This window comes from Carcharodon carcharias, chromosome 15, assembly GCF_017639515.1.
Source record: "Carcharodon carcharias isolate sCarCar2 chromosome 15, sCarCar2.pri, whole genome shotgun sequence".
Taxonomy (NCBI): domain Eukaryota; kingdom Metazoa; phylum Chordata; class Chondrichthyes; order Lamniformes; family Lamnidae; genus Carcharodon; species Carcharodon carcharias.
Window position 1 is genome coordinate 120,257,884 of NC_054481.1, and position 14,803 is coordinate 120,272,686.

A 14,803-nucleotide genomic window follows, 5' to 3' on the forward strand; every position below is an offset into this window, starting at 1 on the left:
CTGTTCCATGCTGCATTCTCCATGGCAATGCCTCTACCAATCACAGTCCACTTGCCAACCAATCAGAACTCTCTTTTCATGCAATATAAATTGTTGTTCCCTTTACTGTTGGTAATCTTGTGATCTGTCCTTGCGATCTGGTTGCAAGACAAAAAGCTGAGACAGTGTCTCTTTTTTCAGCAACATAAAGTTATACGTTTTGTTCTATTTGATAAATATCAAATTAAAATATATTATCTAATTAAAAATCAATTTTGGTAGCAGAGAATTACATTTGTTTGGAGTAAAGGAGTTCCTCCGCAGTACAGGTTTAAGAGCCGCAAGGTGTAAGATTGAAGTGCTACAATGCCACCATTATTGGAATATTGTAATTGCAGGTTTACATAGACAGTTTTCACTATAAATGCAGACAAAGGAATTTAGAATGGGAATAAGTTGACACAGAATTGTTACCAAAACATAACAGGACGTAGTCTTGTACAAAAAATGTGTACATGGATTTAAGCTTTTTAATAACTCATTGTGTGTGTGTATATGTATATATATATACACACATCTACTTGGGCATTTGGAGTGTATTGTCACAATTTAACAGCAGAGTTCAAGCCATAGCACCCCACAACCGAAGCCACTCAGAAATATTAGTTCCAGTGGTTTATTTTTCATTCAACATTTAAAAACCATGGCTGATTAAAGCATCTGCTATTCTTAGTGATAGTTGTTATTCATACAGGAGTTCCTAGAAACATTTTCTGTGAACCACACACGATCCCATCTCCAGATACTCGCAAGCCGTAATCCACATTTCTTGAAAGGAAGTTAAGCACGTTAGGATGGAAGCCCCAATCCAAACGGAGTACTTCCTCTCTGGAGGGGCGATGACTTTCACCGGGACTCCAGCAGGAGCCAGCAACTGAAGCTCCTTCAGCAGCCGAAAATCCAGACCTGGGAAGAGCGTGGAGCCGCCCGAGAGTAGCACGTTTGAATGGAGATACTTCCGCAGATCGATGTCACATTTCAAGATGCTTTTGAAGACCAGCCTGTGAACACCCTGACATTCAACGCCCACGCTGGCAGGAGAAAAAAGTATCTCCGGGGCTCTGAAAAGCTGGCTATGGACCTGTATCACATTTCCATCAGGCAGCTTGTATTCCTTCTGGATGTCCTCTCGCTTCTTCCTCATCTCCAAGTGTGGATCAACGGCCACATAGCATAGTTTCTCCTTGATGTCCTTCACAATTTCCCTCTCTGCAGAGGAGATGAAGGAATGGCCAACTTCCATCAAGATCCTGACGAAGTATTGTGTGATGTCTTTGCCAGCTAGGTCGAACCTGTAGACAGCATGTGGGAGGCAGTAGCCTTCGTAGATGGGAACGGTGTGAGTCACGCCATCTCCACTGTCCATAACCAAGCCAGTGGTCCGCCCTGAAGCGTAGAGAGCTAAGACAGCCTGGACAGCCACGTACATTGCGGGCACCTTGAAACTTTCAAACATCATCTCGGTCATGGTCTCTCGGTTATGTAAGGGATTCAGAGGGGCTTCGGTCAAAAGCACTGGCCTTTCGTGTGATTTTAAGCGGAGTTCACAATCATATACATGTCTCCAGATCTTTTCCATATCGTCCCAGCAGGTCACTATGCCATGTTTAATTGGATATTTCAAACTCAAGACGCCCCTCTTAGCTTGAGCTTCTTCCCCGACATAGTACTCCTTGTGACCAGCCCCAAGCATTGCTGCCTTGGCTTTGGGACGTCCGACGATGGATGTAATAACCGACCTTGGGGCATTGTCCCCGGCTATCCCTGCTTTGCAGATACCCGAGCCGTTGTCTATGATTACAGCAGAATTGTCCATGGTTTTGATCCCGTTTATGCTAATGGCGAAGTTGGGGAAGGCAGTTCAATTTGACAGGGAAGGTTGAGTGAAGGATATGTGTTTTGACAATTCTTTTTTATTGAGGTCACAGAGCTCAGTGCTCTTTCCCTCTATGCGCCAATAAGAGGGCCCTACCTCGGAGTGTCTTATTTTCCCTCCCATCCAGATACATTGTTACGCAAGATGACAGAGGCAGTTACACTTGCAACGCAAATGAATAATTCATAGCGCTAGGTTTTGAGCCATACTCAAAAAGCGATAAGCAATACAGGGAAATAAAGAACACGCGGGAACAGGATATAAACAGCAGGAAAATTGAGAACAATGGGATATCGAAGATAGGCAATAGTGGGTATTAAAGGCAATAGTGGGTATTAAAGATTAGAAGACAGACAATTGTGATTAATTCATAAGATCATAGGAGCAATAGTAAGCCATTCGACTTTGGATAAGATCACGGCTGATCTGATTGTGGCCTTAACTCCATTTTCCTGGCTGTCCCACATAGCTCTTGTCAAGGTCTGTCTAACTCAGCCTTGAATATAATCAATTACCCAGCCTCCACTGCTGTCTGTGGAAGAGAATTCCAAAGACTGATGATCCACTGAAAGAAAACATCCTCCTCATCTCTCTTAAGTTGGACATGCCTTACTTTTAAACTGCATCTCCAAGTCTTAGACTCCTCAGCAGATTAAACATCCTCTCCATATCTATCTTGCCAAAACCCCTCAGAATCTTTGGGCAGAATCTTCTGGCTGGCTTGCGGATGGTGGAGTCCACATGCCAGTGCTTAAAATGTCGCACGCTGATGTTGTGCAAGCGTCCTGACGTCAGTCCGCGGCATCATGATATTTCAGTCAGCTGACGCACTATGCAGCGGGTCGCGCGTCTGCCATTAATTAAAGGCCTTGTTAAGGTCATTAACTCTCCAATCGACCAGGATTTTGAGGGGCCCGTATGAATTTCGGGTTGGTGCACGGGCCCAATGGGCAGGCGGGTAAGTGATTTTTTTTTTACAAACCTCATCCATTGGCGGGATGAGGTTTGATATCGGGTTTAAAAACTTTCAATAAAGTGTTTGTGTTCTTCACTAACATGTCCCATATCGTGTGACATTTTCACATGAGGGGGACATGTTAATGATTTTTAAATTTTTCTATTTTTAGAGTTTCACAGAGTTTCAGTGATCTCCCTGAGATAGCACTTTGCCTCAGGGAGATGTGCGCTCTTTCATGCGCATGCACGAAAAAGCACACTCTGGCAGCTGGGGAATCCCCCCCTGCCCTCAGAGGAAGCGCATAGCACTTCCCATTGGGTGACATGCTGGGCAGGCCTTAATTGGCCCGCCCACTTCAAATGGCGGCGGGGCCCGTTTTGGCAGCGGTGATCGGCTACCCGCCTGCCACTGAGTCGGTCGGGCCCACCTGCCCATCAAGGGCAAAATTCTGCCCTTTGTGTTTTAATAAGATTACCTCTGATTCTTCTAAACCCCAAAAACAAGCCTAGTGAACTTCCTCTGAACAGCTTCTAATGCAAGTATATCCTTTCTTAAGGAGAGAAAAAGTGTACACAGTATTCCATAAGACCATAAGACAGAGGAGCAGAAATTAGGCCATTTGGCCCATCAAGTCTGCTCCGCCATTCAATCATGGCTGATAAGCTTCTCAACCCCATTCTCCCGCTTTCTCCCTGTAACCTTTGATCCCCTTACCAATCAAGAACCTATCTATCTCGGTCTTAAATACATTCAATGACCTGGCCTCCACAGCCTTCTGTGGCAATGAATTCCATAGATTCACCACTCTTTGGCTAAAGAAGTTTCTCCTCATCTCTGTTCAAAAAGGTCTGCCCTTTACTCTGAGGCTGTGCCCTGGGGTCCTACTCTCTCCTACTAATGGAAACATCTTCCCCACGTCCACTCTATCCAGGCCTTTCAGTATTCAGTAAGTTTCAATCAGATCCCCCCTCATCCTTCTAAACTCCATCGAGTATAGACCCAGAGTCCTTAAACGTTCCTCATATGTTAAGCATTTCATTCCTGGGATCGTTCTCGTGAACCTCCTCTGGACCCTCTCCAGGGCCAGAACATCCTTCCAGAGATATGGGGCCCAAAATTGCTCACAATATTCTAAATGTGGTCTGACCAGAGCCTTATAAAGCCTCAGCAGCACATCCCCGCTTTTATATTCTAGTCCTCCCAAAATAAATGTCAACATTGCATTTGCCTTCCTAACTACTGACTCAACCTGCAAGTTAACCTTAAGAGAATCCTGGACTAGGACTCCCAAGTCCCTTTGCACTCCAAATTTCTGAATTGTCTCCCCATTTAGAAAATAGTCTATTCTTCCTACCAAAGTGCATGACATCACACTTCCCCACATTGTATTCCATCTGCCACTTCTTTGCCCATTCTCCTAACCTGTCCAAATCCTTCTGCAGCCTCCCCGCCTCCTCAATACTACTTGTCCCTCCACCTATCTTTGTATCATTTGCAAACTTAGCCAGGATGCCCTCAGTTCCTTCATCCAGATCATTAATGTATAAAGTGAAAAGTTGTGGTCCCAACACTGAACCCTGCGGAACTCCACTAGTCACTGGCTGCCATCCTGAGAAGGACCCCCTTATCCCCACTCTCTACCTCCTGCCAGACAGCCAATCTTCTATCCATGCTAATACCTTACCTCTAACACCATGGGCTCTTATCTTACTGAGCAGCCCCATGTGCGGCACCTTGTCAAAGGCCTTCTGGAAGTCCAAGTAGATAACATCCATTGGCTCTCCTTTGTCTAACCTACTCATTAGCTCTCAAAGAATTCTAACAGATTTGTCAGGCATGACCTCCCCTTGATGAAACCATGTTGACTTTGCCCGATTTTACCATGCACTTCCAAGTATTCTGAAATCTCATCCTTAATAACGGACTCTAAAATTTTACCAACAACCAAGGTCAGGCTAATTGGCCTGTAATTTCCCATCTTTTGCCTCACTCCTTTCTTAAACAGGGGGGTTACATTAGCGATTTTCCAGTTCTCTGGGACCCTCCCTGACTCCAGTGATTCCTGAAAGATCACCACTAACGCCTCCACTATCTCTTCAGCTATCTCCTTCAGAACTCTGGGGTGTAATCCATCTGGTCCAGGTGATTTATCCACCTTCAGACCTTTCAGTTTTCCTAGCACCTTCTCCTTGGTAATGGCCACCATACTCACCTCTGCCCCCCCGACTCTCTTGAACTTTGGGGATGTTACTCATGTCTTCCACCATGAAGACTGATGCAAAGTACCTATTCAGTTCCTCTGCCGTTTCTTTGTTCCCCACTACTACTTCTCCAGCGTCATTTTCCAGCGGCCCAATGTCCACTTTTGCCTCTCTCTCTTATCCTTTATATATCTAAAATACCTCTTGCCATCTTCTTGTATATTACTGGATAGTTTACCTCATATTTAATCTTCTCCCTCCATATTTCTTTTTTAGTTGTCCTCTGTTGGTCTTTGTAGGCTTCCCAACCCCCTGGTTTCCCACTGCTCTTTGCCGCATTGTATGCTTTCTCTTTAGCTTTTATGCTGTCCCTGACTTCCCTTGTCAGCTATTGTTGCCTCGTCCTCCCTTTAGTATGCTTCTTCTTCATAGGAATGAATTTTTGCTGTGTCTCCCAGAAACCCCTACCATTGCTGTTCCACTGTCTTTCCTGCTAGGCTCATCTCCCAGTCAATTCTGGCCAGCTCCTCCCTCATGCCTCTGTAATTGCCTTTATTCAACTGTAATACCGTTACATCTGATTCCAGCTTTTTACTCTCAAATTGCAGGGTAAATTCTATCATATTATGGTCACTTCCTCCGAAGGGCTCCTTCACTTTAAGCTCCCTTATCAAATCTGCCTCATTACACATCACTAAATCTAGAATTGCCTGTTCCCTAGTGGGCTCCACCACAAGCTGCTCCAAAAAGCCATCTCGTAGACATTCCACAAATTCCTTTTATTGGGATCCACTACCAACCTGTTTTTCCCAGTCTACCTGCATATTGAAATCCCCCATGATTACTGTAACCTTGCCTTTCTTACACGCCTTTTCTATCTCCTGATGTATCTTGTGCCTCACATCCTGACTACTGTTCGGAGGCCTGTCCATAACTTCCATTATGGATTTTTTACCTTTGCGGTTCCTCAACTCTACTCACACAGATTCTACATCATCTGACCCTACGTCATTTCTTGCTATCGATTTAACTTCATTTCTTACTAAAAAAGCAACCCCACCCCCTCTGCCAACCTGCCTATCTTTTCGATAGGATGTATATCCTTGGATATTTAGTTCCCAGTCCTGATCCCCTTGCAGCCATGTCTCCGCGATGCCCACCACATCATACCTGCCAATTTCAATCTGCGCCACAAGCTCGTTTACCTTATTTCGTATACTGCGTGCATTCAGATACAACACCTTCAGTCCTGTATTTCCCATCCCCTTTCTCATTGATGTACTTGAAGTTAGATTCCTAGCCCTTTCCAAATACTCTCTCCTATTTTGTGTTCTGGAGACTTTAATAGCCTCTCCTGGGCTCTCCTTTCTTTTCCACCCCCCACAAGCTAACCTGCTGCTTTGTTTCCCGTCCCTCCTGCAGCCAGAACAGGGGTAGTGGATATCAGGTAGACTTCCACAGCATCCAATGGGTATTTCAGGGACACATCACTGAATCAGCAGACTGCAGTCTTCTTGCCTTGCATGATAATGTCTTCTTTGCAGCAGTCCTGAGCTGAAAGCACTGAGAGGTGTGCACGTGGCTGCACTTTATACATGCTGCCCAGCATGAGGAGGCAGCGAGGTGACGGTGTGGTGGGTGATTTGAAATGGCGTGTTTCCCAGGAATGCTTGATTAATGTGGCGACATTGGGACAATAAGGCGCGAAAAGCTGCTATTGTGGCTGGTCGGTAAAACATTCTTTATCCCGCCCACTATCGCACTTAGTGCAAATCTGGGACGATTCCACCCACAATGTCCAACATTAGATATGATTCCACGTTTGGACAACATTTCCTAAATAATCTTCAGTGTGCTAAGAATCATGCTGACAACCAGGTTAAGATTGTCAGTCAGGCTCGCAGTGCAGCACATTTGTGTGTTCTTGAAGCTACATATATTAGTACACAGGGCCCTGGTCTTTGCAGACAGAAAGAACATGTACACACATTGCACCTGTTTCAGCTAAACAAAATAAGTGACAGCCATTTGCTGATTCATTCACCAGGGCAATGTCTTGACCAATCAGAGTCAAGCTGCCTGGTTTAAATTTCAAACAATACTTGGCTGTTAACTGCCAGTCACCATCAACTGGTGCATTGTCCATGGCAACGCCTCTACCATTCACAGTCCACTTGCCAACCAATTAGCACTCTCTTCTCATACAGTATAAATATGTTGTTTCCCCTGACATTGGTATTTTCTTGTGAATTGTCCTGATGAGTGCAAGACAAAAAATGTCTCTTTTTTCAGCAATACTTAAGTTCTGTACTACTAAATGACTAATTCTCAATCTCTCACAATTTTAAAATATTGGCCAGTATTTTACGCTCCCCACTGGTGGATTTTTAGGCAGTGCGTGGGGGAGCGTGAAATTGAAGGGACACGATTCCCTCTGGGTTCCCACGCGTCCTGATAGAACAATGATTTTATGCTAGCACCTCAAACTCTCTCATTTGAACCTCATTCCTAGCTCTACCTATGTCGCTGGTTCCTACCTGGACACGGCAGCTGGATCCTTCCTCTTCCATGTGAAGTTTTCTGTAATTGTCAGGAGAGGTCCTTAACCCTGGCACCAGTTGGCCAACACAATCTTTGGAACTCCTGGTTGCAACTGCAGTGTATTGTATCTCTCGCCCCGACTATACTGTCCCCTAGAACTACCACATTCCCTTACACATCCCTCTTGAATGGCCTAAGAAATGCTTTATAAATAATGGTATAGAATTTTGCAGAAGACACAAAATTCCAGGCTACTAAAGGAGGTGGCCATGGAAATAGTGGATGCATTGGTTGTCATCTTTCAAAATTCTGTAGATTTTGCAACAGTCCCAGCAGGTTGGAGGGTGACAAATGTAACCTTACCATTTAAAAAAGGAGGGAGGGAGAAAATGTCAAATTATAGACCAGTTAACCTATCATCAATAGTAGGGAAAATACTAGAGGCTATTATAAAGGATGTGCTAACAGGACACTGAGAAAATATTAACAGGGTTAGACAAAGTCAACATGAATTTGTGAAAGGCAAATCATGTTTGACAAACCTACTGTAGTGTTTTGAGGATGTCACTAGCAGAATAGATAAGGGAGAACCAGTGGATGTAGTGTATTGGATTTTTAGAAAGCTTTTGGTAAAGTCCCACTGTTAGGAAATAGAGATAGTTTAAGTAAGCTATGTTGATATTTATGGGTGTTAGGAATGAGTTTTAGCCTTAAAGTTTAAGTTTGATCTGTATTTTTGTACCTGTGTGTTAAAAAAGGTCAAATGGAGTTTTAGGCTCGCTTTAGAAAGGTGCTTACATTTCTAATGAGGAGTTTACGACTGCTATAAGGTAAAGGTAAATACACAAGAGTAGAAAAACAGTGCTGTTGTCGAGCAACAGGGGGGCCGGGGAGGCAGGTCTTTTCCACAGACACATACAAAAGAAGAGAAACAGCAGTTGTTTTAGAAGCTGTTTGAGTGCAGATGGTTCTGAAAGTTGCTTCCAGGAGAGACTGGAGAAAAGGGGACAGATAGTCAGTCCTAAGCTAAAGAAGAACCCCAAAAATCCAGGGGAATGGAAGAAGAGAAAGTCCAAATAGACCTTCTAGTCAAAGGAAGGACAGGAATCTGGGAAAGATCCTGTTAAGTGAAGTTAAGAGTGAGGGGCAGAGAAAAATGTTTCTCAGATTTAGAGACAAAAACTGCAAAAAGCAGATTTAAAGCGAGAACAACTTGCAAGAGGCAAGAGGGCCCAAAGAGACAGCTGAATGTCTGTAACTCTTTGTATGGGCATGTGAAGCAGCAGTGTACTGTTGACAGCTGAGACAGAAAAACAGTGCATGGAAAACAGCTTGAATGCACGTGATGATCCAGAGAAAAGGAACATCAGAAGGAAAGTTCAAAACCCTGGGGGTGAACTCTTGCGGAAGGCATCTGAGCGAAAGTGTCAGCTTGGGAGAAGATTCCAAGGTAAGGTCATCGAGAGTGGAGATTGGAAACCCTTGAGTGAAGGATGGAATTCAGTGAGACTAGTTGGCTAGTGGTGTGACAAGCATCTGGGGGGAGCTAAGAAGAGATCCATAGCATTTGTTTGATGTAGCTCCTGTCGCTTGGTTTCAGAGTGTAATGTGTCTGACCACAGGATGCCATAGGTTTACATGGACTGGGTACTTACTGTGTACAGTAGAGTGTAAGATAACTTTTGTAACTTGTGTTATCCTTACAAATTTGTATACATCTGTAAAGGTATAGCTGTGGGTGAAGGAGTATCGTAAAATAGTTCACCTTGTTGAATAAATGTTTTATTCTTTTGTTAAAAGTTCATCAGCTGACCCCTGTACCTCTGTTCAATAGCCTCTCTCCAGGTATCTAAACAAACAAATAAAAGTTAGGATCTATCAAGCTGGGTTCCACTCTGGGATCAGGCTTGTCCAGGAGTAACCTCAGCTGGGATCATAACACCCACATAAGAAGTTAGTGTGTAAAATTAAAGCACAAAGGATTGGGAGTAATGTATTGGCATGGATTGAGAATTAGTTAGCAGACAAGAAACAGAGAATAAGAATAAATGGGTCTTTTCGGAGTGGCAGACGGTGACTAGTGGGGTACCAGGATCAGTGCTTGGGCCCCAGCTATTCACAATATATATCAATGAGTTGGATGAGGGAACCAAATGTAATGTTTCCAAGTTTGCTGATGACATGAAACTTGGTGGGAATGTGAGCGATGAAGAGAGTAGGAAAAACAGAATGGCAAAGTATTATTTAAATGGTGATAGATTGGGAAATGTTGATGTACGAAGGGACCTGGGTGTCCTTGTACACCAATCACTGAAAGCAAGCATGCAGGTGCAGCAAGCCATTAAGAAGGCAAATGATATGTTGGTCTTCATTGCAAGAGGACTTGAGTACTGGAGCAAGGATGTTTTACTGCAGCTGTATCGGGTCTTGGTGAGACCACACCTGGAGTATTGTGTGCAGTTTTGGTCCCCTTACCTAAGAAAAGATATACTTGCCATAGAGGGAGCGTAGCAAAGGTTCACCAGACTGATTCCTGGGATGACAGGTTTGTCGTATGAGGAGAGATTGGGCCGACTAGACCACTGGAGTTTAGAAGAATGAGAGGAGATCTCATTGAAACATATATCATTTTGACAGGGATGGACAGACTGGATACAGGGATGATATTTCCTCTAGCTGGGGTGTCTAGAACAAGAGGTTACAGTCTCAGGAAATGGGGTAGACCATTTAGGACTGAGATGAGGAGAAACTTCTTCACTCAGAGGTTAGTGAACCTATGGAATTCTCTACTACAGGAAGCTGTGGAGGGCAAATCACTGAATATATTTAGGGAGGAAATAGATAGTTTTCTGGACTCCAAAGAAGGCATCAAGCGGTATGAAAAGAGCATGGGAGTATGGCGTTGAGACAGAAAGTCAGCCATGATCACGTAGAATGGTAGAGCAGGCTCAAAGGGCCGAATGACCTACTCCTGCTCCGATTTTCTATGTTTCTAAGTGACACACAAGAATTAAGAGCAGCAGTAGGCCATTCAGCCCCTTGAGCCTTCTCCACCACTCGATAAGATCATGGCTGGTCTGTTGTGGCCTCAACTTCACTTTCCTGTCCATCCCCTATCACCCTTGACCCCCTTGTCGATCAAAAAATATCTAACTCAGCCTTGAGTATATTCAATGACCCAGCCGCCGCTGCTGGGAAGGCTGGGAAGAGATTAACAACCCTCTGAGAGAAAAATTTCTCCTCATCTTGGTTTTAAGTAGGAGATCCCTAATTTTTAAACTGTGTCCCCTAGTTTGTAGACTCCCCCACAAGAGGAAACATCCTCTCAGCATCCATCCTGTCAAGTGCCCTAAGGATCTTACAGTTTTAATAAGATCACCTCTCATTTTTCTAAACTCCAATGGGTATGGGTGCAACCTGTTCAACCTTCCCTCAAAAGATAACTGCTTCACCCCAGGAATTAGTTGAGTTAACCTCATCTGAACTGCTAATGCAGTTATATCCCTTAAGTAGCGAGACAAAAGCTGTACACAGTAATCCAGATGTAGGCTAACCAAGGCCCTCTACAGCTGCAGCAACACTTCTCGACTTTTATACTCAACTCCCCTTGCCTTAAACACCAACATTTCACTTGCCTTCTGAATCACTTGCTGCTCCTGCATACCAACTTTTTATGATTCCTGTACTAGGACATCCAGATCCCTCTGTACTGTAGATTTTTCTGCAATCTCTCTCCATTCAAATAATATATTGCTTTTCTATTCTTGCTGTCAAAATGGACAAGTTCACATCTTCCCATGTTATATTCCATTTCCACAGGAGCACTCCTGATTGTTGGCTCTACAAACTGTTTATGCTGTTCCTCCAGGATTTCCCTATTTATTCTATTGAAGTAACATAAGTTAGTTGATAAAAACATTCACAGGCAACTTAGAAATGCAAGGGGATTATAAAGCTTCTGTAAATCTAAAACAACAACAGGAAATATTGGAATTACACAACACATCAGTCAGCTCCTGATAAAGGAAAAAACAAGTTATATTTATTGCTACAAGTGGGGCCCTTAATCAATTGACTGGAAGGGCCCTACCTGGTATATGTTTGGACAGGTCTTAATCTGAGACCAACAGCACAAAAACTATTCCTAATTGTTCCTCAATTGATTGACTCACCTGAAAGAGGCCACAGGTGGTTAATTCTTTGTTATTTGTTCATGGGATTTGGATATCATTGGCAAGCCCAGCATTTATTGCCTTTGGGAAAGTTGCAGTGAGCTTCCTTATTGAACCATCACAGTCAGTGTGGTATTGATGCACCAACAGTGTTGTTAGGGAGGGAGTTTCAGAATTTTGACCCAGTAATGATGAATGAATGATGACATAATTCCAGGTCAGGATGGTGTATTACTTGAAGGAGAACTTGCAGGTGAGGGTGTTCCCATGTGCCTGCTGCACTTGTCCGTCTAGTTTGTAGAGGTCTCAGGTTTGGAAGGTGATTTTGAAGAAGCCTTGGTGAGTTATTGCAGTCCACCTTGTAGATTATGCATACTGCAGGTAAACTGCACCAGTGGTGGTGGGAGTGTTTGCTTGAGGTGTGGATAGGGTGCCAGGCAAGCGACTGGTTTGTCCTGGATGGTGTCGAGTTTCTTAATTGTTGTTGGAACTGCACGGATCCAGGTGAGTGGACATTATTCACTCACATTCAGACTTGTGGTTTGTAGATGGTGGAAAGGCTTTAGAGAATCAGGAGGCAAGTTACTTGCCACAAAAATTCCATCCTCTGACCTGCACTTGTAGCCTCAGTATTTAAGTAAATAGTCCATTTAACTTTCCGGTCAATGAGACTGGGATGTTAATAGTTGGGGATTCAGTGATTGTAATCCCACTGAGATTCAAGGGAAGATGGTTAGACTCTTTCTTATTGGAGATAATAATTATGTGGCACTTGTGTGGCATGAATGTTACTTGCCAGTTATCAGTACAAGCCTGAATGTTGTCCATGCTGCATATAGACATGGACTGCTTCAGTATCTGAGGAGTTACTAAAGGAATTGCACACTCTACATGATTCGCAAACATCCCCACTTCTGAGCTTGTAATAGAGGGAACATCATTGATGGAGCAGCTAGATGATCAGTGCTAGGACACTGCCTTGACGAACTCCAGCAGGGCCAAGTCATCCAGTTCTAAGCTGCATCCTTTGTGTTTTTTGGAGTACACATTCACAATAAAATTAACTAAAGTTTAAAAAAAAATATTCTGGGGCTGAGATGCTTGGCCCCTCCCAACAATTACAACCATTTTCCTTTGTCCTCAGTATGACTCTAGCCAGTAAAGAGCTTTCTTCCTGATTCCCACTGACTTCAATTTTATGAAAGCACCTTAATTTTTCATAAGATGTGGGCGCCGCTGGCAAGGTCAGTTTTTGTTGCCCATCTCTAATTGCCCTTGAACTAAGTGGCTTGCCACACTATTTCAGAGGGCAGTCAAAAGTCAACCCCATTACTGTGGGTCTGAAGCTAGACCACATAAGGACAACAGATTTCCCTCCCTAAACGACATTAGTGAACCTAATGGATTTTTGCGACAATAAACAATGGTCTCATGGTCACCTTTGCTGATGACTTGCTTTAAATTCCAGATTATTAATTGAATTCAAATTCTGCCAGCTGCCATGGTGGGATTTCAACCCATGTCCCTGGAACAGCCCAGGCCTCTGGATTACTTGTCCAGTGACATCACCATTATGCCACCTTCTCCCCCTTGATACCACCGTCAGTCAAATACAGCCTTGATGTGAAAGGCAGTCAATCTCACGTCACCTCTGGAATTCAGCTCTTGCTCATTTTTTTAAGTTGATCTTGGTATGTGAGTGCCACTGGGAATTATAGGATTCACCACGGCAGATGTAGAATTTGAAACCAATAAAAATGTGGAATTAAAAGTCCAATGATGACGATGAAGCCATTGTCGATTGTCGTAAAAACACATCTGGTTTTGAATTTGCTTTCGGGAAGGAAATCTGCTGTCCCAAGCAAGCCACTCAGTTATATCAAACCACTAGAAAGCAATTAAAAAGGAATGAAGCCAGACAAACCACCCAGCATCGACCTAGGCCTCAGGAACAACAATGGCAAATCCAGCCCTGTCAACACTGCAAAGTCCTCCTTACTAACATCTGGGGGCTTGTCTCACAGACTAGTCAAGCAACAGCCTGACATAGTCATATTCATGGAATCATATCCCAGACACCACCATCACTATTCCTGGGTATGTCCTATACCCTCAGCAGAGGTGGCGGACTCCATGAATTCTCATGGCATCAGGTCAAACATGGACAAGGAAACCTCCTGTTGATTACCATGTACCACTCCCTAACCTCTTTCCCCTGCACCTCAGCTGATGAATCAGTGCTCCTTAATCTTGGAGGAAGCACTGAGGGTGGCAAGGGCATAATGTACTCTGTGGGGGATTTCATTGTCCATCACCAAGAGTGGTTTGGTAGGAACATCACAATTTCAGCTGGCCGAATTCTAAAGGACATAGCAACGAAACTGAGTCAGCGGGAGGTGCTGAGGGAACCAACAAAGGAAAACATACTTTTTTTTATTCATTCACGAGATGTGGGCTTTGCTGGCTAGGTCAGTATTTATTGCCCATCCCTAGTTGCCCTTGAGAAGGTGGTGATGAGCTGCCTTCTTGAACTGCTGCAGTCCATGTGGTGTAGGTACACCCACATCCTCACCAACCTGCCTGCCGCAGATGCATCTGTCCATGACAATATTGGTAGGAATGACCACCGCACAGTCCTTGTGGAGACGAAGTATCATCTTCACATTGTGGAAAACCCTTCATTGTGTTGTGTGACACTACCACCGTGCTAAATGGGATAGATTTTGAATCGATCTAGCAACTCAAGACTGGGCATCCATAAGGCATTGTGGGCCATCAGCAGCAGCAGAATTATACTCAACCCCAATCTATAACCTAATGGCCCAGCATATCCTACAATCCACCATTACCATCAAGCCAGGGGATCAACCATGGTTCAATGATGAGTGTGGGAGGGTATGCTAGAAGCAGCACCAAGCATGCCTAAAAATGAGCTATCAGCCTTGTGAAGCTACACCACAGGACTACTTGCATGTCAAACAATATAAACAGCAAGTGACAGGCAGTCTAAGCGATT

The 14,803-nt window shown here is 44.0% G+C and overlaps 1 protein-coding gene across 1 annotated transcript; it reads right to left on the minus strand.

The window, feature by feature from the left end:
• Positions 1–739: 739 nt before the first annotated feature.
• Positions 740–1,858, minus strand: LOC121288632 (actin-85C-like). Its single transcript, XM_041207301.1, has one exon. The coding sequence runs from the start codon at positions 1,853–1,855 to the stop codon at positions 740–742; it is 1,116 nt and encodes a 371-aa protein (XP_041063235.1). The 5' UTR covers positions 1,856–1,858.
• Positions 1,859–14,803: the final 12,945 nt, after the last annotated feature.